The 27,604-nt window shown below is 53.0% G+C and overlaps 2 protein-coding genes across 15 annotated transcripts in view; both read right to left on the bottom strand.

Moving 5' to 3' along the window:
- The window catches only part of DHRSX (dehydrogenase/reductase X-linked), a 337,523-nt gene extending 315,127 nt beyond the window's left edge, over positions 1-22,396 (bottom strand). For all 14 annotated transcript variants that reach the window (XR_009500312.1, XR_009500319.1, XR_009500314.1 and 11 more), the window contains exon 1: positions 22,231-22,396. Coding sequence is in view for 2 of the 14 variants with exons in the window: in XM_059911567.1 (XP_059767550.1) it covers positions 22,231-22,339 (109 nt within the window). In the remaining 12 variants the exon portion in view is untranslated. The remainder of the gene's footprint in view (positions 1-22,230) is intronic.
- Positions 12,019-22,314, bottom strand: ZBED1 (zinc finger BED-type containing 1). The gene is made up of 2 exons (XM_059911564.1): positions 22,231-22,314; positions 12,019-15,012 (listed from the first exon to the last, which is right to left on the bottom strand). Exon 2 carries the CDS (start codon positions 14,971-14,973, stop codon positions 12,886-12,888), a length of 2,088 nt encoding a protein of 695 aa, XP_059767547.1. The 5' UTR covers positions 14,974-15,012; positions 22,231-22,314; the 3' UTR covers positions 12,019-12,885.
- Positions 22,397-27,604: the final 5,208 nt, after the last annotated feature.

Here is a 27,604-nt window from a genome sequence, read left to right on the forward strand (position 1 = left end):
CAACATACCTCTTTGAAGAGAGCATTAGCAAAACATAAATCAAAGCCACACAGTGTGTTTTGTATTATGTGACTTTTACCACAGTAAAAAAAAAAAACCATTTAAAAGAAGAAGAAAGAAACAAAGAAACAAAATAACAAAGTTGGTAAGGATGTAGAGAAATCGGAACCCTCCTCCACTGCTGGTGGGGATGTAAATTGCAGGAACCACTTTGGAAAACAGCCTGGCGATTCTTCAAACGGTTAAAATTGGAGATACAATAGCCCAGCTATGCCACTCCTAGGTATCAATCTATCCAGGAGAAATGAAAACACGTATCCACTCAAATACGTGTGATGAATGCTCACAGCACCGTGATTCACAGTAAACAGAAAAGTGGGAACAACCCAAGTGTCCATGAACCTTTAACACAGGATGCTCAGTGAGAGATGCCAGACCCAAAAAAGAGCATATATGCCACGATTCAATTTATATGAAATACTCAAATAGGCAAACGCATGGAGACAGAGGACCTGGGGGGAAACAGGAGTGGGGAGTGACAGGTAACAGGTACAGGGATTCCCTTGGGAGGTGATTTTTAAAATGTTCTAAAATAACATAGCAATGGTGTTTGTACAACTCTGCAAATATACTAAAAACCACTGAATTGCGCCATGTACTGGGTGTATTGTATGGTGAATTATTTCTCAGCTTAAAATGGGGGAAACACCTTGCTTAATCGTGAATAATGGGGGATAGGCGGGGACTTGGAAATTCTGGTATTCTTCTCACAACTGAAGAAGGACATATATAAGCCACCCTTTCATGGACCTCCTACCATCTTAGGCATGTGTGTGTGCATGTGTCTCAGAGACCTCAAAATTGACAGAATAATGTTAAAATGACGTGTAGCTGAACCTCCAAGTCAGCTGGCCCCAGGGATACGTTTTCCTGACACGCAGCATCACGTAGGTCCTGAAGAATGGCTGCGTCGATAAACCACAATAATTAAGAAGCTTAAAAGTCTCACTAGTGAGACCTGCCTGACAGACAGATGATGGGAAGCAACCTTTCCAGACAAAGCCACCATCCGGCCCTTTGGACACCGTACCAGCCTGTGACCCGTTTGGTGACCAGGGAAGAGGAACAGAATGGACATTCATCCCAGGGATAGAATGATCTAGAAGCATTAAGACTGGAGAGGTGAGGGGGGGGGCAGAGATGGGAAAGCTTAGTATATGAATACATCATATCATCTACGTATCAACCCTAAAGTGAGATTGGCAGAAAAGGAAACAATCTAGAAAGACATCCAGACCCTACATTAAAAAGTTACTTAGGGGGCTTCCCTAGTGGTGCAGTGGTTAAGAATCCGCCTGCCAATGCAGGGGACACGGGTTCGAGCCCTGGTCGGGGAAGATCCCACATGCCGCGGAGCCACTAAGCCCGTGCGCCACAACTACTGAGCCCACGTGCCACAACTACTGAAGCCTGCACCCTAGAGCCCGTGCTCCGCAACAAGAGAAGCCACCACAATGAGAAGGCCACGCACCACAACGAAGAGTAGCCCCCACTCGCCGCAACTAGAGAAAGCCCACACGCAGCAACGAAGACCCAACGCAGCCAAAAATAAATAAATAAAATTAATTTATATAAAAAAAAAGTGACTTAGTCCTACGAGCAATGGCGTGAGGAATGATACTGTGTCACAGTAAGTGATGCTGGGTCCAGGGAGGCCAAGCACATGTCATGCTGTCCAGATCCCTCAGGAAAGCAGCAGTTCTTGCTTTCGGCGGTGGGTGGCATAAGCCATAAGCCCAAGCACCAGGAGGCAGGTCCACTGAAAACTGTACTGAATTGTATGATTTAATAGTGGATTAATTCTCAATAAAGCTGCTCAACCTGGGTGAAGACCGCGCTGAATCACGGACAACCGGGGAGGCGTGGGTGTGTGGACGTCCCGAGAATTCCGCCGTGAAAAGGGGGCTCATGTGGGCTGGAGGTGGGAGACCCAGAATCGACAGCACCAGCTGTCAGTTGCCAAAGAACGGACGTGGAGAAGATGAGAATGTCTGAGAAAAACCACAGCCGACCCAGGAGGTAACTCAGAGAAGCCAGGCCCAGGCATCAGCCTCGACAGAAGTGCCGGGGGGTCAAAATTAGTGATGCGTTCAGACTTCCCCGGCGGTCCCGTGGGTAAGACTCCGCGCTTCCAAGACAGGGGGCACGGGTTCCATCCCTGGTCGGGGAACTAGAACCCCGCGAGCTGCAACGTGTGGGCAGAAACAAACAAACAAATTAGTGATGGGGCAGCCTCAGAAGCCACCACCCAGGACTCCGGGGCTGTCCAGGGCTGGTAGGAAAACAGGAGCTCCCCAGAAATTATCCCAACACATCAGAGTCTGGGGACACCCATGGCTCCCAGTAAAGACGCATGAAAAAGTGCCTGGATTCTTCAGGGGAGAATTAAACCACCAGCACCTTCGGAGCACACCCTGAGCTTTGCACAATTCTATTTAAGCACGTCCATCACGAAGCATCCACAATGTTACAGGTCAATTTGTCTCAATAAAGTTGGGGAAGAAAAGAAATGTGATATTAAGGGGGTATGCATAACTAAGAGGGAATCACCTGTAAAGCGATCACGCTTTACATGATAAACACTGTTTAGAACCTTATGCAAGTGACCAAAAAAACAGAGGCAAGTATTTTGCAGTCACTTATACTTGGTTTTCAATAGACCACAGAGAAATGATGGAGTGAAAAAAAACAAACAAACACCAAAACAGGATACAAAGTTGTATCTGATGTAGGATGATGGTTAAAGAGTATTATTATAGGGAAATAAATCAAATGTTCATAGCAAAAAAAAAAAAGCATGTCCACTAATAATGGCCTCTGATGTTCATCTATTTCGTATATAGTAGTGCGTATATGTTAATCCCAGTCTAATTTACCCCTCCCCCTCTTCCCCTTTGGCAACCGTAAATTTTTCTGGCTATTTCTGTTTTGCAAATAAGTTCATTTGTATCATTATTTTAGATTCCACATGCAAGTGATATCACATGATATTTGTCTTTGTCTAACTTCACTTAGTATGATAATATCTAGGTCCATCCATGTTGCTGCAAATGGCATTATTTCATTCTTTTTTATGGCTGAGTAATACTCCATTGTATATATGTACCACATCTTCTTTATCCAACAAGGATTTACTGTATAGTACAGGGAACTATACTCAATATTTTGTAATTACCTATATGGGAAAAGAATTTGAAAAAGAATATATATATATATATAAATGAATATAAAACTGAATCACTTTGCTCTACACCTGAAACTAACACCACATTGTAAATCAACAATACTTCAATTAAAAAAATTAATTTTTTTAAATAAATGAAAAATTCAAGAAAGTTTTCAAAGAATGAAAAAAGGAAGACTAATGATAGCAGATAGCAGGCATCAGTATCATGTTGGCTTAGGGTTTAGTTCAATACCTTGATAATTGTTTATGTATCTATTACTTGTATTATTAAATTAATGTGACATTTTAAATTTTCATCTTTAAAGAATGATGAAATTGGAATACTTACATGAATTTCTCATTCTATTTCATTTTTCCTGACAGCTTTAGTTACTAATGTAATTTTCATATTGACAGCTTTATAATATTACCATTTTATTTTGTAACAATAATCGCCAATATCGTTTTAATCTGAACTACAGAGTTAAATATTTTCTCTGTTCAACTATCAATTACGCAGAATTAAGACTTACGGTTTCTTTAAGAAGGGTTTATTAAAACTACATTTTCTGAATTACAAAAAAAATATTGGTATCTGAGAAGCAGAATTCAATGACAAGGAAATGTTTAAAATTGACAGTGAGTGGGGTGACCAAAGCTTGGGTGTTTTACACGAGAGGAAGACGCTTGGCAATTAAGTCCGTCAGTATGAGGAAATGAAATTTTTTTTTGACAGGTCCTCTCATGACTGGGAGGGGCTTGGCTCCTGTATTCCTTGGACCCCCGACTCTAACTGGCTTTCTTGTAGTGCCATCTATGGACATAAAGTATGTTTAGTTATGGGTCTTTCCAGAGAAATGGACCAACAGGAAACACAGAGAGAAAGAGAGAGGGAGACAGAAAGAGAGAGAGAGATTATTGGAAGGAATTTGTTCATTCAACCGTAGATGTGTAGAGGGGGCACCCCAAAATCTGCAGGGTAGACCAGCAGGCTGGAGACCCAGGGAGAGCTGAGGTTACAGGTTGAGTCCCACGACCATCTGGAGGCAGAATCCTCTCTTCCTTGAGGAACCTCAGTCTTTTTTTTCTCCTAAGATCTTCAACTGATTGGACAAGGCCCATCCACATTGTGAAGGAGAATCTGGTTATGCCAAAGTCTCCTGGTGTCAATTTTTTTTTAATTGTAGTTGATTTACAATGGGGTGCTGGTTTCCGGTGGACAGCAGAGTGATTCAGTGATATATTTTTTTCAGATTCTTTTCCATTATAGGTTTTTACAAGATATTGAATACAGTTCCCTGTGCTCTACAGTAAATCCTTGTTGTTTATTTTATATAGAGTGGTGTACATCTGTTAATCCCAAACTCCTTAGTTACCCCTTTCCCCTTTGGTAACCATAAGTCTGTTTTCTATGTCTGTGAGTCTGTTCCTGTTTTGTACAGAAGATCATCTGTATCATATTTTAGATTCCACATATAAGTGATATTATTATATATTTGTCTTTCTCTGACTTACTTCACTCAGTATGATCATCTCTAGGTCCATCCATGTTGCTGCATGATTTCAATGTTTATCTCATCTTTTTTTTTTTTTGGCCATGCCACGGGGCTTGCGGGATCTTAGTTGCCCAACCAGGGATCGAACCCGTGCCCCCTGAAGTGGAAGCACAGAGTCCTAACCACTAGACGACCAGGGAAGTCCCAACGTTCCTCTCATCTTAAAAAATATCTTCCCAGCAACCTCTAGACCAGCGTTTGGCCACAAAGCTGGGTCCACAGCCCAGCCACATTGACATAGAATTAGCCAGCACGAAGTATGAGTTTTCAGGCAACCGAGAGCCCTAATGAGCTTCCGATGGGCGTCGCCTGGAGGCAGGGACCCAGCCAGCCAGACCAGAGGAGCGCGGAAAAGGCACCAGCTCAAGCCAGCACGGCACCTTCGCCTGGATGATGGCTCATCCCTGCGGCAGGAGGACCTGACGGCCGCCTCTCGTGCTGGCGAGTTTCCACAGCTTGAGAAACGAGTGCAGGTGTCAGCCAGCAAGCACGGCTGCTTCCACCAACAGCAGGGGGACAGAAAGAGCTGGGGACAGAAAGAGCTGGGGGGCAGCCAAGGGGCCCCGCAGCTCTTCAGCCTCGTGATGTCGCCTCGCGTGGATCCTAAACCTTCCCTCCTGCGGCGGCCACCACTAAACCCTGTGGCAACTCCCTCCAAACCGAGAAATACAAGAGGTCCATGGGACTGCCCGGGCGGTCCAGTGGTTAGGGCTCCGCGCTTCCACTGCAGGGGGCACGGGTTCCATCCCTGGTCGGGGAACTAAGATCCCACAAGCCGCAGAGCATGGCCAAAATTTTTAAAATAAATAAATAATAAAATAAAATTTTTTTTAAAAATAAAAATGGTTATGCTAGAAGGGCCAACACCAGAGGAAAGAGCCATGTGGGGAGAAGCCCCAGGGATGATAGGAATAAATGCGGAAAGGGGGAGAGAAAACAGCCTCCACGGGGACCCGACAGAGGCCTTTCTAAGCGGGAGTCTTTTATGTCTGACTATAAGCCCCATCCCCTCTGCGGGCTGGGTGAGGTCACAGGTAGTTTGAAGAGGCCCCCAGCCGCCCCTGAGCACGTGGGCGAGAGAGTCGGCTGGACCCAAGAGCTGTGCCCGCTGAAGCCTGCAGCCCTGGTCACGTCCTGTGGCACTCAGCTGCTCTATCTGCCAGCCCGGGCTGCATGACGAGTAATGGTACGCATCAAGTTGGCTAGGCCACCAGGAGCCCAGAGAGCTGGGGCACCGTGATCTCTGCATGTGTCTGGGACGGTGTTTCTGGACGACATGAGCATTTGAACAGGTAGACGGAGGAAAGCAGATGGCTCTCCCCAGGGAGGGTGGGCCCCGTCTAATCAGTTGACACTTGAATAGAACACAAAGGCAGAGGGAGAATTCTCTCTCTCTCTGTCCTTGAGCTGGGATGTCCATCTCCTCCTGCCCTTGAACATCTGTGTGCCTGGTTCTTAGGCCTTTGGACTCGGACTGAACACACCACCGGCTTTCCTGGGGCTCCAGATGGCAGACGGCGGCACTTCTTGATCTCCCAAACTGTGTAGGTCAATTCCAATCAATCAGTCAATATATACATACCAATATAGAGATAAAGATACAGATATATGTATTACACAGGGTTCTGCAGAGAAACAGAACCAATATCTACATTTATCTGTATCATCTATCTACCTATCATATGTCTATCATCTACATATCTATCATGTAGCTAGCTAGCTATTATCTATCTATCCTCTATCTATTATCTATCATCTATCTATCCATCTACACAGATATTAGATATATCCTGTTGGTTCCGTCTCCCTGGAGAGCCCTGACTAATACTGGCTGCTGTAACAAAGTAGCACAGACAAGGTGGTTTAAACAACAGTCACGTGCTTCTCACAGTCGTGGAGGCTGTTTGTTAGTCCGAGACCAGGCGAGGGCAGATTAGTTCCCAGCGAGGCTCTCCTCCTGGTTTGTACAGCTGCATGCCTGCCGTGTCCTCACGTGGTGGAGAGAGAGCTCTGGTCTCTTCCTCTTCTCATAAGGACACTAATCCCATCGCGGGGACCCCACCCTCATGGCCTTAGCTAACCCTAATCACCTCCCGAAGACCCCACTGCCTAACACCATCCCCTTGGGGGGCAAGGCTTCCACATATGAATTCGGGGGGGATACAAAGACTCAGTCTGTAACATGCTCCCGCCACCTCACCCGGAGGTGTCCACACGAGAAGGTCGGAGGCGGAGGAGGAAAGGCAGGGCTGGGGGCCCCCTGCTCGGTCTCCCCCTGCGCTGCCAGCAGTACGGACGTGCCTTCCTGCACGTGCATCGAGCACCCACCATCCCCCCCGACTGTGCATCTGCTCTCCTCCCTTCATCCACCTCCCCGTCCCCAACCCCTCCCAACGCCTCGCCGGGGCGGTCAGGACAAGACCAGGGAGGGCCACCGCCAGCCCCTCGCCCCGACCTCACCAGCCCCTCCCAGGGGGTGTCCCTCCTGCCAGACACCCACCCAGGCGGGCTCACCGCTGGCTCGGGCACTACGCGTGCGCCACCTCCGCTGTCCCGGGCCGCGCTCCTTCACGAGGCCGTACACGGCGGGACAGCCCCGAACCAAGCTGATCACAAACCCAGGACTGGCCCCCGTGGCCTGGCACGCGAGACCCCGGATGCCAGCGGGAAGGGAGGTGACCCGGTCACCGCATCCCAGCGGCTGGACCTCCCACATGTCCTTCCGCCACCTGGAGACCCTCCATGTGGGCTTCACCGCCCACAGCCCAGGAATGGGCTCCTCCTTGGGGAGACCCCCCCCCACTCCCCAGGCAGGCCTGCGGCCACTCAGCCCATCCGCTACGGGGCCAGCTGCCCTGGCCCGAGAGGCGTGGTGTAGCTCTCTGGCCAAGTGCGTGTGAAGGGGCGAGGGCCACAGCAGCCTAGGAGCCAGGGGACCAGGCACTGAGCGCAGGGCGATACTCCCCCAGCCCTCCTGGGCGAGAAGCTGGAAATGCTGAGTGCTCAGAGGTTCCGGGAGGAGGGTGGACGGTAGGAATCCCACGGTTCCTGCCAGAGTGCCTATGGAGCAGGGAAACGTGTAAATCCATGACACGCTGACCAATGACAGCAGTCCTGTAAGGAGAAATGTATTAACTCATTAAATTTCCCGCGGGGAGAATCAAAGCTGCTCAACGCATCTTCAGTTTACCCATAAAGGTATAGGATGGATGGATGGATGGATAGATAAACAGAGACAGATAGATAGATATGACAAATTGATAGGTAACAGAAAATACATAGATACATAGATGATAAATAAATAATAAGTATATAGGTGATAAATAACAGATACATAGAAAGATGATAGATACAGAGATGTATGATAAATTCATCACAGATACATAAATACATAGATAATATAGATAATAGATACAGATAATAAATAGGTCGATAGATAATAGAAAATGGACAAAGGCATAGATGATAGATTATAGATGCATAGACAGATTATAAATAATACATAAATACATACATAGATGATAAAAATGTAGACAGATGATAGATATGTAATATATACATAGATGAATGATAATAGATGACAGATAATTGATTGACAGAATATAAAAAAGAAGATACACATAGATAGGGTATAAAAGTATATATATTTATATATGTAAATATATATACTTATGTTTATATACATATTTACATTATATATAATATATACAAATATATATATGTATATACATATATTTATATATATATATATAAAAATAGAATCAACTCCATCCAGGCATGGAATCACAAAGGTTAGTATGTATGTAACAAACTGGCCATCGACACAATTATCAGCTCCTACGCTGGCCCATAAACCGCAATCCCGGCGTCCCCGGTGCTGTGCACGAGACGTGATCTTCCCAATGTCACCGACCCTCCAATCACCGCCTCATTTCCACGAAGACCCAGCCAGGATCCTCCTAGAAGCAAAAGCCCCAAGAAGACTCATCAAGTACCACCTCCCAGAACACCCACCGTGCGAGGGGAAATGCATTCGCTGTGGACCCCATGTGACAAAATCTCTCAGGAAAAGTCCTCTTTCAAGGACAGCTGCGGAGGCCGCCGGGTTCCATCCTTCTAACAGAGGGAGCGATGCTCGTCTCCCTAAGAAAACACCCCCTGAGGAACGTGCCCCTGCCTTGTGCCATCTGCCACCTGCCAAAAGCCTATCCCATCTGGTCTCACGTCACCCCAAAAATTGAGTGAGTTCGGGTCAATCGAGAAGGTGAACAAATTGGGCTGAAAACGAGAGGTGGGCAAAGCATCCCAACCTTGCTTCAGGCCGAAGGTCAAACCACTGAGCAGATATTCTAAGAGTGCTCCCAGAAAACCAGCAGAAACAACCCCAGCAAAGAGGCCACGCGGAGCCCCCAGCCTCGGAGTCACAGCCTGGGAAGCCGGGATGGGCCCAGGCAGCCGCGGGGACCCGGAGACCACGCAGGTCCCGAAGCCCAGGGCCCGGGAGGGCCCCGCGTCTGCAGGGCTGGCCCACAGGCCGGGTCTAGGCCAGAGCTGCAGGCCAGGACCCCGGGTCTGCAGAGAAGAAGGGGGAGCCTGAACGGTCGGGACCTTGACTTGAGCATGAGAGGGAGGACGGGGCCGGCTGTGCGCACGGCAGGGCCGGAGGAGAGGCCGGTGGGGCTGGAGGTGAGGGTGAAGCCACCCAAGGCAAGCAGCAGCTGTATTCCCCCCGCACGGGGCTGCAGAGGACGCAGCCAGCAAAGTTCAGAGGAGGGTGGCCAAGGGCCCCCGCCACGTAGGAGGGCCCCGAAGGCCCAGCCGTGGGTCCGCTAGCCGTGAGAGGCACAGAAGGGCTTGTGTTTCCAGGCAGAGCTGCAAACCCAGCCCCCGGTGGCCAGCTGCAAAACATCCAATGCTGGGTCTTAATTCAGTACAATTTATAGGACGGGGACACACGGGGCTGCAGGTTCCCAAGGAAAAGAATTCTAGCTATGTGTCGGGGATTGGTCCAGACTGCACCCGGAAACCAGAAGAACGAACTGTCCGAGGGCCGCGGTGCTTTCAGAAGCCTGTGAAGGGCCCCAGGCCTTCTCAGGGGGTCAGGCCTTGCTCAGAGGGCGGCCGAGACCCCAGGGTCGCTCCAAACACACACTGCGGCGCCCGCCTCCCCGAGCTGGGATGAGAGCGGGGCTCTGAAAGGAAACTGACTTTACAGCAAGACCTGAGCGTGAAACACACACCATTTTGAGGAAGCAGAGTCCTGGCCTGACCCAGATAAGACACATCCTTAACGGTCAGGGGCTGGGTTTTTACGGGAAGTCCGGGATGCCAGCGATGATACTTTATCTAAGACACTGAAGGACACACTGCACTTAACGTTCGACAGAGAAAGCTCTGGAAGTGTCAGGTTATCATGACTGAAAACTGGCCCGTTTAAACTCAAAATGTTTGTGCAGAAAAATTATACGTTTGAATCCCCCTCCCCATGCCCCCAGGAACAGAGGCAACCTATAATATGCAGAAGGAGAAAACTACGACGGACGCCGACCTCCCAGTCTGTCTGTTTCTGGGGTACCTCGTTTTCTTAAAAGGAAGGAGAGAAAGGAAGGCAACGGGGAGAGAAAGGAGTCAGTGGGAAAAAACCCAGATGCCCTAGTGATACACATGGTCTGAGGTCAGCACCCAAAAAGGCTCGGGTTTTTACAACCATCCTCCCCCTCCTCCCTACACCCAGTGCAAAGACAGGCCAAGGAACAAACGTGCAGAATCCCTACTCCCATAGCAGGCTTCCCCGGCTCGCAGCTTTATTCACATAAACACATTTTGATGCCAAAAGATCCAGAAATGCATCACACCCTTGATGTGATTTCCAAAGACCCCAGAACAAAGCACAGTGGCCTTACTTCTTCTGCGTGGCTTGGAAAAGTCTCTTTAAACAAACAGAAATAAAACCCTCCCTCGAGGTCGGAGGCTCTCCTGCAAGTGCAAAGCGTTACTCCCACACGACAGACAGATAAACTAGGAGTCCGTTTACTGCTGGGGTTTCTCGAACAAGCGTCCGATTCAAAAGTGTTAAATAAGAAAAAGTACAAGCCAGGAAGAGGGCCGGCAACCCCAGGGCTTAGAAAAAAATGTGAGAAACGCAGAGAGGCGGCTGGCTGGAGGGACACAAGTTTACATGAGTGACAGAAAGCCAAGATTTTAAGAAATGTGAGGGGGGCTCAGATGCAAAGCAGCCAAATACAGCCCAGGAGGTGGGATGTGCATCTCTGCGGCTCTTTTTCCAGCCGGAGAGCAGAGCCGAGGGCCTGGAGACAGTGATGTTATCGCTTTCCTTCAAGGTGACGGCGCTGGTGAAGCTGCTTTCTGACACCTGATTTCCTAAACACATTCAAGGCTGGTGACATCAAGGTAAAATACTGCCTTGGCCAGAGCCACAAGAAGTCCCCAGCCATGAACCTGGAGAAATGCCCTCCTTAAGCCCCCGGGATGCGGCTCGATGTTGGGGTCCTGGGAAAAGATTGCCAAGGGCTGAGACGGGGCATTTGTAAATCGTGTACCTCCTGACAAAACATCCATCCGGACCTGGGTTGTTTTAAGGTGGGAATCAGAAATAAGAGTGGTGCCTTTTTCTTTTTTTGGGCCACACCGTGCAGCATGTGGGATCTTAGGGCCCCGACCAGGGATCGAACCCGTGCCGCCTGCATTGAGAGCACGGAGTCTGAACCACTGGACCGCCAGGGAAGTCCAGGGGCTTTGCCTCTTAAAGAAAAGCAATTCGTTTAAAATAAATAAATAAATAAAAGTAGTTCTAAGTGTTAGAAACAGCCTTCCTGTTTCCCCAGTGGCGGAAGCAACCCACAAGGACCCCCAAAGATAAAATGATCCCTGGTATTATTTTTAACTCAATGCCCCCCACCCCCCATTGGTGCTGAGTTTAAAACAGAGAATGCAAGAGCCCCTTCCGGTAATCAAATCTAAATCAGCCCTCTAGAGCCGGCCGTGGGCACGAGAGCGTCCTTCATATTCAAAAGCAGGGTTTCCAAGGAGTGGGGACCGCCTTCTCTATGTTCATCCCAAGAAAAGTGATTCTGGGGAAACTGGACCTTTGAAGCATCAGACTCACAAAAAACCCACCTCAAGACCCATGAGCTACGGGGCTCACAAGCACTGTGAATTCGGGCAAGGGGAGAAAAAAGACAGATTCATGGCAGAAAACACACTACAACCGACACCTCTTTTCTGCTTTTTTTTATAAGCGGTTGCATTGCAGGCTCACTGTTAACATTTGCCACCAAACATAAAACTGGTGTCTGTTGAAAACAGGGCATCGGCCGAAGTGTCTCTCCTCGGCTACTCAGAGGCAAGGTTCCCACGTAAATGACAGTGTAAACGGGTTCCTTCACCGACCAACGGCTAACATCCACGGACGGTGTCGGCGGAGGACACGCAGGGGGTTTCATCCTCAGCCGCCCGTCGGTTTCAATCTTTCTCCGATTTACCCCAAAGCGTCCCTCGCAGACAACACGAATGCTGCAGGTATGGAATCATCTAGGGGGCAAAACATCCCTGCCGGCCGTGCTTCTGTTCCGGAGTTTAGCATTTGCAATCCTATCAGCGGACATCTAGAGCTTTTATAAGTCATTTCTTTCCCTTGCGTTGGGACGCAAGGGGCCCCTCCGGAGAAAACGCTCGTTTTCACCAGCTTTGGGCCACCCAAAGCCCACCTCTGTCCTCTGAGCCACCCAAAGCCCCCTACCTGTCCTTTGGGCCACCCAAAGCCCATCTGTCTCCTTTGGGGCAACCAAAGCCCACCTCCATCCTCTGGGCCACCCAAAGCCCCCTATCTGTCCTTTGGGCCACCCAAAGCCCATGTTTCTCCTTTGGGGCAACCAAAGCCCATCTCTGTTCTCTGGGCCGCCCGAAGCCCCACCTCCGTCCTCTGGGCCGCCCGAAGCCCCACCAAGGGTCCATCTCTGTCTTCGGCGCATTTCCTCTGTCCCGGGCAGCGCTCCGCCCTGCGGGGTCAGTACTGACAGCCAAGCATCCGACGGGGCGCCCGCGCGCGGTCACCTGCGCCCCCCCCACCCCGCCCCCGCGCCGCTACACGAGGCCGCCGTCCCTGATGCCGAAGTAGCCGGCGTGGACGGCGTCGCCCAGGGGGAACGCCTGCTCGTGGTCCAGGCCCCACTCGCCCTCATCCTCGTCCTCCAGCTCCGCCTCGGCGCCGCGCGCGTTCTCGTACAGGAAGACCTGCTCGTCCACGTGCGCGGGGGCCAGGCGGTTCCGCTTGGCGCTGACGACGTTGGCCGAGGAGCCGAAGAGGCGCTCGGGGCAGACGCGCGTGGCCGCCACGGACCAGTACTTCTGCAGCACCCGCGGCAGCAGCGGGAAGAGCGCCAGGCGGTCCGACCACCACCTGAGCGGGTCCTCGTGGAGCCCCAGCACCTTCTGCGACTTGAAGTTGCTCAGCTCCTCGACGACCTGCGCGAGCCACTCCTCCTGGCCCTCCACGCCCGCCGTCGGGCAGAAGATCTCGGCCAGCATGTCGTTGATGACGGCGGCGGGCGGCGGCGGCGTGGCGGAGGGCGCCGGCTTCTTCACGGGCGGCTCCTCGGGCGCGGCGTACGCCGGGTCCTCGGGGGCGCGGTAGGCGCCGTCCTTGACCTTGTCCAGCAGCCCCTTGGCCTCCTCCACCACCCTGTTCTCCACCTGCTGCCTCTCGAAGGCCGACAGGAAGGGCAGCCTCTTGTAGCGCGGGTCCAGGAAGGTGGCCACGTTGAGGAACATGTCGATCTCGGGCGCCTCCTGGTAGGTCCTGGAGAGCTCCTTGGCGATCACCTCCTTGGCCATGCTGATCTCCTTGGAGTCCGTCTCCTTGATGTTGAGCGTGCTGTTGAGGAGCATGTGCAGGAGGGGCTTCACCATGCTGATGGTGGGGTGCTTGGAGGCGGACAGCATCTCGGCCACCTGCCTGAAGGGCTGCAGCAGGTCCACCAGGCCCTCGATGGTGGCCCACTCGGCGGCCTCGAGCATGAGGTGGTGGTTATTGCTGTCCTCCAGCAGGACGCCCGCGACGGCGAACTGCTGCTCCTTGAGGCGCCGCAGCATGGCCAGCGTGCTGCCCCACCAGGCCACGCGGTTGCTGACCAGCATGCAGGGGGCGGCGCCCTGCTGCTTCTGCTTCTCGTACAGCAGGTACATGGCCACGGCGGACTGCTGGAAATACTCCACCAGCTTGCGGCAGCGGCCCAGCAGCGCGCCCAGCTGGGGCAGCCGGAAGGCCTGCTGGATGCCCGCGTCGAACGTGTGGCCCAGGCAGGGCATCTGCACCGCGATGTCCAGCAGCGAGCAGGCCTTGGCGATGTCCTTGCCACGGTCCGTGGTGGCGCTGAACACCTTGGAGCTGACGCCCCACTCGATGAAGGCTTCGTACAGGACGCGCGTGATGGTCTCGGCCGCGTTGTCCTCCGGCACCTCGAAGGTCTTGAGGCAGCGGGAGCCCAGGAAGAGGCCGTGGGGGGCAGCGCGGCCAAGGAAGTGCGCGGCCAGCGTCACGTAGGTCCGATTCTGGCTCTCGCTGCGCCACAGGTCGGTGGAGACGCCGCACCACGCGGCCTCCGCCAGCTCCTTGAGCACCGCGTCGCGCACGGCGCCGTAGCGCTCGGGGATGGCCTTGCCGCAGAAGAACTTGCGGCTGGGCAGCTCGTAGCGCGGCTCGGCCGTCTTCAGCAGCACCTTGAACGTGGGCTCGTCCACGATGGACGCGGGATAGAGCCCCTCGCAGATGAGGCCCATGACGGCGGCCGTCAGCTCCTGCTGCCTGCGGCCCTCGTGGCCGTGCGCCGCCGCCTTGGCGGCCAGCGGCTCCTGCGCGCCCTGCTGCGCGGCCTCGGGCTTGAGCTTGGAGAAGGCGCTGGCGAAGGCCTCGCGCATCTGCTCCGTGTTGCTCTTCACAAACTCACAGAACTCATCGGGGTGGTTCTTCTCCAGGTGGTAGGACAGGTTGGAGGTGTTGCCCGAATAGGCGATCTGGGCCATGCAGATGCGGCAGTAGATCTTCTTCCACTGCAGGATGCAGCCCTCGGCGTTCGTGTCGAAGCCGAAGTAGCGCCACACTTTGCTCTTGGCGCGCGGATGCGCCACCAGCTTGAGATCGGCCTGCGCGCCCTCCAGGCTCTTGCCCTCCATTGCGCCACCCCGGCCGGGCCTCCGCTCATTCGGGACGACCTGCCGAGAAGCAGCGAGACAAACACAGCGTGAGAAGAGACCCGGCTCCAGCCGGCGCGGAGTGGGGCTGCTCCGGAACCAAGGGCGCACGCAGAGGGACCCCGGGGGCCGCCGCTCCGGCTCGTGGCTTTGGCAAAGCAGAGGGGCCGGTCTGACAAGCCAGCAGCTCTTCCATCCGGGTGCGTCCGAGGACACGCCTTTTTTATTTTTAGTTTTTGGATCGTCTTTGGACTCCTGATGACAGCTCTTTCCTCACCTGAGCTGCTTTACTCTGTCCTGTTCTAGGAAATCCAGGAGCCCCGACACCAAGCAGGGGGGGCTTGTTCTCCAGACGGAGGCCACGTTCCCAAGCGTCCCGCCAGCCCAAGACGACCCACCTCCCCAACCGAAAACCTGGTCGGCAAGCACGCGTGTCACACGCCACCATCAGATGTGGCTCCAATCAGAAGAAAACAGAGGGTCTCAAGCGGATATTAAGTTGGCGGAGTGTCATTAAATACGAGCTTTTTCTAATTTTATGTTTTGAAATGATGCCTTTTTGACCACAGTGAGATATCACCTAACCCCCGCCCCCCCCCCCCCCGGCGGAACGGGCATCATCAAAAAGAACACAAATAACAAATGCTGGCGAGGGTGTGGAGAAAAGGGAACCCTCCTGCACTGTTGATGGGGATGTAAATTGGTGCAGCCACTGTGGAGAACAGGAGGGAGGTTCCTTAAAAAACTAAAAAATAGAGATGCCGTATGATTCAGCAATCCCACTCCTGGATATTTACCCGAAAGATACAAAAACACCCATTAGAAAAAAGATCCACGCACCCCCATGTTCACAGCACCACTATTCACAACAGCCAAGACATGGAAGCAACCTGAACGTCCATCGTCCATGGACAGAGGAATGGATAAAGAAGATGTGGTACACATATACAGTGGAATATGACTCAGCCATAAAAAAGGAACGAAACTGCGCAATTTGAAGCAACATGGATAGGCTTGGAGATTATTACACTTAAGTGAAATAAGTCAGACAGAGAAAGACAAATACTGTATGGTATCAGTAATATGTGGAATCCAAAAAAAAAAATTTTTTTTTTAAACTAGTGAATATAACAGAAAAGAAGCAAACTCACAGATATAGAGAACAAATTACTGGTTACCAGTGGGGAGAAGGAAGGGAGAGGGGCAATATAGGGGAACGGGATTGAGAAGAACAAACTATAATACTCGGTGTAAAATAAATAAGATACAAGAACATATAGTACAACACAGGAAATACAGCCAATATTTTATAATGACTATAAATGGAATATAACCTTTAAAAATTGTGAATCACTATGTTGTACACCTGAAACTTATATAATATTGTACATCAACTATATATCAATTAAAGAAAGTTAAAAATATTACTTTCTGAACTGCACATGCTCCAGCTGTTGTTTTTTTTTAATCTATCTATCTATCTGTCTAATCTATCTATCTATCTCGGCTGCGTCAGGTCTTAGTTGAGGCATGCGGGATCTAGTTCCCCGACCTGGGATCGAACCCGGGCCCCCTGCATTGGGAGCGCAGAGCCTAACCCACTGGACCACCAGGGACGTCCCTCTATTTTCCTCCCAGGTGCATCTGGGATCAGGAACCAGATTGGGGCAATAATGGATCTCTCAACCCCTGGAACTTCTCAAAATGCCCACCGTGGGCACTCACACCTGGGCACAGAGATACCTGTGAGCTGTGGTGCAGCACTGCCCGGCTGTCAGTGGGGAAGTTAACCTTAGGGCCAGGTCCCCGGGTTCCCACTGTTGGTGATGCCCCCACATTCGGTTCCCTGGAGCTGCCAATCAGGGCCAGGACGCCCAAAAGGGCAGCTGAGTTTTCTTAAAAGCTGGCTGTGACTCACAGACATGGAAAACAAACTAGTGGTTACCAAAGTGGAAAGGTGGGGAGGGATAAATTAGGAATTTGGGATTAACAGGTACACATTACTATATATAAAATAGATAAGCAACAAGTACCCACCATATAGCACAGGGAACTACATTCAATATCTTGTAATGACCTATAATGGAAAAGAATCTGAATATATACGTATAATTGAATCACTGTACTGTACACCTGAAGCTAACACAATATTGTAACTCAAGTATGCTTCAATAAGAGATCTTTTGAAATAAATAATCATAAACAAATATATATACATATATATGCCTAGACACAGAGAGAAAAAGATATGCTTTAAGAGCATGAATGTTAGTTTTATTACTTATTTGATTTCCTCAAATGATGTCCATGGAACAGACTTCCCCCTGAAATGGGTTAAGCCTGCAAGCTTTCAACCCCCTGTATAGCACTCAGGGGGTTAAATCACAAAGTGCACCAACCAGGTGTTTTCTGAGTGTGGGGCGTATGTTCAAAGCCAAAACCCAGTAACAACGACAGTGGTTTGAATAGCGGCCCCCCTCCCCAAATTCATGTCCCCCCAAAACCTGAGAGTGGGACCTTATTTGGAAATAGAGTCTTTGCAGATGTGATGAAGAATCTGAGATGAGGTCCTCCTGGAGGAGGGTGGCCCTACATCCAATGACAGGGTCCTTCTAAGACACAGGAGAGGAGAGACACAGACACAGAGGAGAAGCCCCGTGAAGACAGAGGCAGAGACGGGAGGGAGGCGGCCACAAGCCCAGGGACGCCTGGAGCCCCCAGAAGCTGGAAGAGGCGGGAAGGACCCTCCCCTGGAGCCTCTGGAGGGAGCGCGGCCCTGGGACACCTTGACTTCGGGTTTCTGGTCTCCAGAAAGAGACAGGATGAACTTCCGTGATTTTAAGTACTTTGTTACGGCCGCCCCCGCACGCTCTGCTGATGAGAACAAAACTATAAAAGCTATGAGTGGTAACATCACCCCTGGTGCTGGGCGCCCTGCGGTCAATAGGGCCCACCTGAGGCTTTTCAGGGAGAGGTCACACTTGGGGGGGGCTGATTTAAGGGGCACGTCGGTAGCCAGAGATGGGGCAGAAGGATGTACTGCTCAGAGGTGAGGCCCAAAGTCTCCAGGACAGGGGGAGGGGATCCGACACAGCCAGGACTTTCACAAAGAGGAAACCCCAAGACAGCACATGCTACAGCCAAGCCAGGATGGGGCACCTGAGCGTGGCAAAGGTGGTCCCAGAAAGCGACGGGAACTTCACGGCGGGCACCACACCTGGGCTCTGGAATATGAGCTGCCGCATCCCGCGTGGGCCACGCCATTCAGTTTTATCAGATCCGACTACACCTTGATGATGATGATGAATTACTGCTGTGATTTGGCTGAAGGAGCCCAGCGCGACCCTGGCGCAAAGCTCTGCACACAAAGCAGGAAGGAACCCCGACACAGTGACAGCCTAAGGAGGCACCGCCCGTGGGGCCTCCCCCTGCAGCACCACCTCCTTCGGGCCAATGACGTCAGAACCTCCAAGGAGGTGACACACAGGAGGAGGGCTCTGAGCACATACGTTGAAGGCGGCTGCACAAGGCCACCCTCCACTGTCTGTGGAGGGCAAGGTCTACGTCTCCCGTCAGAGTCAGGCATCAAGGTTTTGTCAAAGCAGCCTCTCCACAGGGTCCTTCTCACAGGGCGGCCCGAGCATCTCTTGGGGGGGGGGACCATCGCCAAGACACTGCCAGCGATGTGGCGAGGTCCTGCCTTTTCTCACATCAGAGACACCAGCCAGATCTTCCCAATCGGCTTCACCAACACGAGGAACATGTCACAAGACACAGGATGAAGCCACCAAGTGGAGAACCAGCTGCCTTCTGCCCAGCCGGTACTTCAGGAAACCGGCAAGAAACCGAAAACAGGGCCACTCTCCCTGATTTCTGTTTGTTTGTGTTGGAGAATATAGTTATTTTTCACTGGGAATAACATGTAAGTGACTTGTTATGTTACTTGAAATATATGTTGTAAATTTCTGTTTCACATTTCTGTTCACGATTTTTTTCATTTCAAATAAATCTAAATTTAATTAACATTAAGTGAATAAGATCCATAGGGATAAGTAAAAGCCACATAAACAAAAGCTCTTTGGGACTTCCCTGGAGGTCCAGTGGTTAAGACTCCACGCTTCCAAGGCAGGGGGCACGGGTTCGATCCCTGGTCAGGGAACTAGGATCCCACATGCTGCGTGGCACGGCCGAAAAGTAAAAATTTTTTAATTTTTTTAAAAACAAGCTCTTTGTCGGGGGGGTGGGAAGTACTTATTTTTTTTAAGAGTTAAAAACACCTAAGATCATGAAAACTGTGGTTTCACCTCCCTGGATGCACAACTCCCAACTGTTCATATGTACACAACACCAACGAGAAATAACTTCCTCTTTATCGGTTTTTAAAAACCCTACAGTTTGAACACCAGGATCCATCCTAAAATAGCTTCATAAATGGGCCAGCTGACATCTCTTGGGGTGTTAGCCCATCAGCAGAAGTCCATTTCCAGACCTACCTCCTATTTCCAACAGAATTCTTAAGGGAAATGTCTGTGTGGTATCAGAACTGCCCTGTAAAACACATCTGGATGATTTTCTCTCCCTTTCAAAACTCACTGATGCATCAGAGACATTTAACTTGTAATAGACAGTCACCATAGAGAATCTGGAAATCAGACTCTCTTACAGGAATTTTTAATTTGCTTACACACGTCTCCATCAAGGCACAACCTGCAACAATCATGAGTTTGGAATGATCTTGTTTACAGATAGTGCATTTTAAGGTAACATTCAGGAGTGGGTTACCTTTTCAGCATCTTCCTTCACCTTTTCATAGAATCCACGTGAACTCACACCACACACCTGTCGCCCACCTGATAAAATGTGCAGGACCACCCACAATTCCAAAGCGACAGTAATAAATGCGAGGGAGCTCCATTTTATCTAAGGAGTCCCAATAAAAGTTATATAACTGCATTAAATATGTGCAGTATGCACAAGCAACTCATGAAAACGCTGAGACGATCTATAGATAGATTCACTAGATATTCAATATTTGACATGCAAATATATTAGCAAACGATCATAACCAAGGTAGTTTTAAATCTGATGCATGATCTGACCGCTCAGGGTGGGTTATCAAAGAACTTTCACAATACCAAGTGCACTTCAATAATCACCGCTGTGGTTTGTCATTATCTGTTTAGAATATATAAATAAGAGAATATTTCCGTATCAACTATTTTATACTGTGCACATTTTTATTTATATAAACTATATAAATTATTTTTTTAAAAAAGAAAACATCTGATGTTTAAGAACAAAAAATCCCAGCTACTCTCCATGTGCACTGGGCCTCTGGGTCACTGTTTATTTAGCTCCAAACCGGGGCAAAGTTCAATGTCTCCTCCCCCGCAAGGGTTAAGTCCAGTTAGGAGCAAATAAAAAGTGGGTCCAAAAGCAGAGGAACAGTGCCACTTGGGACACCGGCCACCACCAGGCACATGGGACGAATGTTCGTTCACTCCTCCACCCAGATCTAAAATGATTTCTAACCCCACAGACCACGTGGCTTGCACACAGCAAGCCCATCAAGTCCATCTTTCGATGAAACAACCCTCTGCAAAAGCCGGAATAAGGATGCCCTCGGCTGACACATGGCTTCATGGCTGGTTTGCCTTTTCACAACTTTATTTTTTTTCCCAATCAATCAACAGGTGGAAACCACAGGGCAAGCCCTCAGGTTGCATGTATCTCCAACACGTTTCCGAGGCACGCATTTTGGGGTGCTGCATGCGATAACACCGACAAGTCTAAATTCCATCCTCAACTTGTCTTTTCTGCGAGCAGCTAAACGGGCTCCCAGGCGGGAGAGCCAGACCCGTCTGGGAGCAAAGCTGCTCGGAGCGGCGCTCCACAACCTGGGGCCATTTGGGGCAACTTGGGACAGCTTTCCATACCTCTTCACTGTTTACAAGCCAGTCCTGATCTCAAAGGTGACTATGCGGACCCCACCCCCGAGCCCCAGGTACTGGCTGGGTTCTTACCCTCTGTTCATTTCTGATCGCTCTCAATGTGTTTTTTTTTTAAAAAATACCGAAATCCAGCTTATCAAAAAACCAAATGCTCACCTCACATAAACCTGGAAGATTTATTTCCCTGGATGGAGGCCTGGGAGGGTGGAGCTCATATAAAAATATCTACTCCTGCTCGGAGCTGCAGGTTTGCAAAGCGTGGCCCCGGCAGCGCCCCTGCCGTCGGGGAGTGGAGCGATTCTCAAGTATTTTCACAACCAAAGTCACATGTTCTCTGCCTTTTTTCACCCCCGTGTCTCAGGCGTGTTGCCCAGACGGTGCTGGAGGTGCTAGGCCAAAAGGGTGGAAACACGGGTGAACCTGAGACTATATCTATCCCCTTAGGCCACACATTAGAGAGACCGGCCACAGGGTGACACAGCACCACTCTTCCCACCGAATACTTTGTTTTAGAAAGTAGTCATCTGTCACCTAAAAATACAACTCATGTATGCTCGCGTAGCCTAGGGTTAGTGTGACCTCCTGCAAATCAGGGCAGACAGAGGTTCCTACAGGCTTCCCCGGTTTACGTCCTGCGCACGCCGCTGCGACCAGGCACAGCCCCAGACGGACCGCCGCCACCCCCCGCCCCCGGAGGTCCCCAACGTGCGTGAAGAGCACGAACGGGTCCCCGGAAAGTTTGGGACCGGGGACGCCGCGGAGGTCGCGGGGGCCAGAGGAACAAGGTGCCCCAGAGCGGAAGCCCCTCCCGCCAGGCCTCGCCGCGCCCCCGAGCGCGCCCGGCGTCCCCCACCCGCCCCGGGGAGGCCCGTCCTCCCCGGCCCTGCGCGCGGCCGGCTCTCCAGCGCCCCCTCCTTCCCCCCGGCCGCGGGGCTGCGGGGCGCGCGGGACCCCGGGGACCCCGGCCCGCAGTGCGCGGGGGCAGCGGACCCCCGGGGCGACCCCGGCCCGGGATGCGCGGAGCGGGGGAGGGGCGCGTGGGGGACGGCGCGCCTCCCTCCCCCCCGCGGCCGCCCGGCCCTGCTTCCGGGAGCGCCCGGCGCGGCGCGCGCTGGCCGGCGGCCGGGGTCAAGGACACGCGGGGCCCCGCCGCCCCCCTCCCCCGCTCGCCCCCCACCCCGGGGGTCCCGGCCGAGCGAGGGGCGCGACCCCGGCCGGGCGCCGCCGCCGCCGCGAGCCCCCCGCCCGCCCCGCGCGCCGACGCCCCCGCCCGCCGCCGGCCGCTGACCTGGCTCCGCGAAGCCCCGGAGGCGGCGGCGCAGCAGCTGCGCCACGACCACCGCCGCTCCCACCGCGTACACCCGCAGGGCCGCCAGGGCCGCAGACAAAGGCGACATGGCTTCCCGGCCGCCGCTTCCGCGCCGCCCGCGGGACTCGCAGCCCCGCCGGACGGCGGAAACGCGCCCGCGCCGGCCCGCCCCCCGCGCCCACGCGCCCGCCCCGGACCCCGCCCGCACCCCGCCTGGACCCCGGGACGCCGCCTGACCCGCGGCGCCGGACCCCGGGCCCCCGACCCCGGCCCGGAACAGGCACTCCCGCCCGCGCCGCGGACCCCCTCCCGGCTGACGCCCTCCGCCCGGACCCCAACCCGGACCAAGGACCCCAGGGACCCCCGCCCGGACCAAAGGCCCCAGGGACACCCCCCGCGACCCCAGGGACCCCCTCCCGGACCAAGGACCCCAGGGACCCCCGCCCGGACCAAGGACACCAGGGACCCCCGCCCGGACCAAGGACCCTAGGGACCCACCCCCCGACCCCAGGGACCCCTTCCCGGACCAAGGACCCCAGGGACCCCCCCCGACCCCAGGGACCCCCTCCCGGACCAAGGACGCCAGGGACCCCCGCCCGGACCAAGGACACCAGGGACCCCCGCCTGGACCGAGGACCCCAGGGACCCACCCCCCGACCCCAGGAACCCCCGCCCGGACCAAGGACCCCAGGGACCCTCGCCCGGAACACAGACTCCAGGGACCCCCGCCCGGACCGAGGACCCCCGCCCAGACCACAGACCCCAGGGGCCCCTCCCTGCCTGAACCCCGGGACCCCTCCTGACCCCGGACCCCCACCCAGACCACGGACACCAGGGACCCCCGCCCGGACCAAGGACCCTAGGGACCCACCCCCCGACCCCAGGGACCCCCTCCCGGACCAAGGACCCCAGGGACCCCCGCCCGGACCAAAGGCCCCAGGGACACCCCCCCGACCCCAGGGACCCCCTCCCGGACCAAGGACCCCAGGGACCCCCGCCCGGACCAAGGACCCCAGGGACCCACCCCCCGACCCCAGGAACACCCGCCCGGACCAAGGACCCCAGGGACCCTCGCCCGGAACACAGACTCCAGGGACCCCCACCCGGACCGAGGACCCCCGCCCAGACCACAGACCCCAGGGTCCCCTCCCTGCCTGAACCCCGGGACCCCTCCTGACCCCGGACCCCCACCCAGACCACGGACACCAGGGACCCCTGCCCAGACCACGGACCCCGCCCGGATCCCCGGGACCCCTGCCTGGCTGCAGGACCCCCACCCAGACGTGGACCCAACCCAGACCTTGGAATCCTGCCCGGGACCCCCAATCCGGCCCTCTGACCACAAGAGCCCTCGTGGACCTCAGACCCTCCATTGAGACCGTGGACCCCCCTAGGCTATTGCCCACCTCCACAGCAGAACCCCAGCCCCCCCAGACAGGACCATGGACTCCCACGTGGATCCCTCATGGAGCATGGAACCCCCCGCCCAGACTTCCACCAGACCCCCAGAGACCCCTGAGGGGCCCTCCACCAGACCCCCACCCAGATCACAGCTAGGACCCTCCCTCCCTGCACTTCCCCCAACCCAGACCCCAGTAAGACCCCACACAGACCCCTATCCAGAACCTTACAGAAACCCTAAACCTGGCAACCCCAGACCCTACAGGGACCTTAATACCCATCAGAACCCTGGACCACATCCATATCCCCCGATTCGGACACCTACTGGACAGCACCCCTCATACACACACCAGCAGAGACCACCTCCCCCCCCCCCCCGCCATCAGCGCCCGCCAACACCCAGGACCAAGGATCTCCACCCCAGCCCCACCAGGATTCCTGCCCCTGCTAGGACCCAGGATCCCACACTCCACAACCCTCTGGAACTGTGACCCCCGCACCTGGACTCTGGGTCTCCCCCCATCGCCATAGGAAGTGAACCCAGCTGGTCTGACTTGGGGGGTCACCCCCAACGTGCAGGCTGCCCCCCTCCACTCAGGCCACCTGGAGATGCTCAAGATACAGACCTCTTTGGTGCAATCCAAGGCTGGGTTAGAAGGGTCTTTCTGGTCTTTGTGACCCTCTGTCCTACAGATGAGAAAACCAAGGCCAGGAAGCCTTTCCAGGATCCCCGGCAAGACCATGGTATCAGCCTCCCCTCTTGGCCAGGTGCACCCAGGTGTGCCCAGGTGTGCCCAGAAAAGAGCATCAGGGAAAGCCTCGATAGCTGCCACCCTCCAGGGTTTCCCGCAAGAGCCCCGGGTGTGGCCACCGTGACAGAATAAGAAGGACCTAGAAGCAGGTGGAGCCCAGGGAACAGTGGGGGCGTGAACCTGTCCCTGGGTGTTTGTCCAAAAAGAAAGGCCCATTGCCAGCTGACGCCTCCCGTCCTCTTGCGCCATCTCCCCGAAGCGTCTGTGTTTTAACGTGGTTTCTGGAGCGGTGAATGGAGGGGCTGGGGTCGTCACCAGGTGCTTCCAGCCACGGCCCCCAATTCAGAGAGCCTGGAACGCATTAGAATGTTGATGCTCCAAATGCCCTTGACTTTTATGGCACCTGTAATAAATCACCCCACGTGTAGCAGCTCGAACAAACACCAACATATGATCTCGCTGCCCTGTAGGTGAGAAGTCTTGCCTGTGAGTCTCCTGCTCAAGGTCTGACAAGGTCAAAATCGAGATGTCTAACCACTGGACTCCCAAGGGAGTGATCTGGAAGAGGCTGTTTCCAAGCTCATTTGGGTTAACAGCAGAATCTAGTTCCTTGTGGTTGTAGGGCTGAAGTCCCCACTTCTACGCTGGTGGTCAGTGGTGGGCAGGGGAGGATCCCCTCTCTGGTCTGAGCAGGTGTCACCTAAATCCCACCCTCAGCATCTCTTCACCTTCCCGTCGGTCACATCTCTCCCGCTCCAGCCAGAGGTCTCTGCTTTTGAGGGTTCATGGGATTAGACTGGAGCAGGGACCAGGTTAATCTGGGATCATCTCCCTATTTTAGGGTCCGTACCTTAATTACATCTGTAAGGTCCCTTGTGCCATATAAAGTTCCAGGGGATTCTGGCTTGGACATCTTTGGGAGATATCCTTGGTCTCCACCACCATGCTTGACAAATTCCCGTCCCTTCAAGGATTCTAGGACTCCACCACTGAAGGTAGGTTCACCTGGACCAGAAGAGGCAGGGACAACTCCAGATGAGGGGCAGGACATCCCCCGGGAAAAGAAGGTTAGGCAGAATGGGGCCCCCTAGGGGAGGCCCAGGAAGCAGGGCGAGAGCAGCCATTTGGTTGACCCAGAGGCCAACATCTGCCATCAGGCACCCTAGGCACAGTACAAGGTGCTTATGATCATCTTTGGGGTCCTTTTGAGCTTCTCTTAAAATCAGGTGGGGAAGACTATAATAATAATAATGAATACCTATAAATAATGCATGCAGCATGGAAAATAAGTTTTCTACCAGAACTGTCTTAAAATATAAATTTTAATCTATGTTATGGAAGCCGCAAAGGTGACCATAGAATGGCCCCGAGGAAGCCAGATCCTGAAGCATCACATGGGGTGGTCAGTTCCTAGAGGCCCCTGACCCCAGAGAAGGGGGCTTCAGTGATGCTGGCCAGAGACTAAACCATAGCAACGTGGGCCCTCAGAGAACTTTGTGTTGATAAGGAGCATCTTTGTGGTCAAAGGTCACCCTCCCTACGACAGCCACTGACAGCCTACGACAGCCTCCCTCCCACCTGAGTCTCCTTGCAATCAGGCAGCCCCCATAGCAGCTCCTCTGCCACACCAGGGACATGGGCCACACCAGCCACTTCTGTTTCATTCCTCTCCTATCCCTGGTGCTAACACTGTTATCGTGCAAATTGTATTCCCTACGAATAACCGTGGACTCCGCCAGTGCAAAGCGTGCTATTGTAATTCACTAGGATGCCTGGTCTCTTTTTTTTTTTTTTAATATTTATTGATTTGTTTGTTTGCACCGGGTCTTAGTTGCAGCAGGCGGGCTCCTTAGTTGCAGCATGTGGGCTCCTTAGTTGTGGCATGCAAACTGTTAGTTGTGGCATGCATGTGGGATGTCGTTCCCTGACCAGGGATCAAACCCGCGCCCCCTGCATTGGGATCACAGAGTCTCAACCACTGCGCCACCAGGGAAGTCCCAGGAGGCCTGGTCTTATCTGGGACCCATGTTCTTACATACGAATATTTTCTATTTCAGCGTTTAATGTCTCAGTCCCTGGGCCAGTGGCTGGACATCCGTAGGGGTGTGGGTAGATGTGGTCTCTGTGCACAGTTCCGGGAGCAGGGTATGTTCTCATAAAAGTGTGCTCAGTGCCTGAGTTGGTGGCCCTGGTGGAGTTCAGAATGAGGATGGTGTTTCCTGGGTGCTGACTGATATTGAACTGAATTCTCCACTGTCCATCTTATATAAAGCTTCAGCGTCCTAGACGCACCGCCCCCCCCCCCCCCACACACACACACACACACACACTTTTTTGATGCCTAAGTATATCTCCGAACATCTCTGTACAAATCCCTGTCATGCAGAGTAATAAGTTAATGACAAAACCAACCTCCTTTTCCATGCATCTCTGCATGTGTCTTCGATGGTGTTCTCAACCAAGGCCCCTCCATGCTTCTCCTATCCAGAAATTCTAATTATTGGGGCAACTCGTGGATAGTAACGACGTTTTCCAGTACACACCTGGGATGTTGTGCATGTTCAGAGTGTGAAGTACCAAAGTTCTTCTCGGCATCTGTGATGTCCCTTGAATTTGTAAAGATGCCTTTGCTCTATTAGGTCCTGTTAAAGGTCTTTATAGTATCCATTGGAGCCACGGACCAGGAAATCAGCATATTTTTTAGCCCACATCTGTGTCCTCTTCATGTCCTAGGGACATGCACCCTCTTCCCCTTTTATTTATTTATTTTCCTTTTACTTCCAAGAAGTGGAGTTGGGGAGAGGAGGGATGCTGGGGCACCGGGTCAGAACAGGATCCCCTGCTCGGTACTAAAAATGAGCCCTGGTCTTGTGGGCTTGGGCATTTTATGGTACCTTGGATCTATCCCTCCTGTGGTCATCCTCAACCTGGGGTGCTGTTGTAAGTCGAATTGTGTCTCCCTAAAAGATGTGTTCAAGTCCTAACGTGTAACACCTGTGAATGGGACCTTATTGGGAAACAGGGTCTTTGCAGATGGAATCAAGTTAAGATGAGGTCAGACTGGATGAGGGTGGTCCCTTCATCGAATGACTGGTGTCCTTAAAAAGACCAAGAGATTTGGAGAACAGACCTCGAGGGGAGAAGGCAGAGATGGAAGTGATGCGTTTATAAGCCAAGGGTCTCCAGCAGCCTCCCCCGCC

The sequence above is a fragment of the Balaenoptera ricei genome, chromosome X (assembly GCF_028023285.1).
Source record: "Balaenoptera ricei isolate mBalRic1 chromosome X, mBalRic1.hap2, whole genome shotgun sequence".
Lineage (NCBI taxonomy): Eukaryota > Metazoa > Chordata > Mammalia > Artiodactyla > Balaenopteridae > Balaenoptera > Balaenoptera ricei.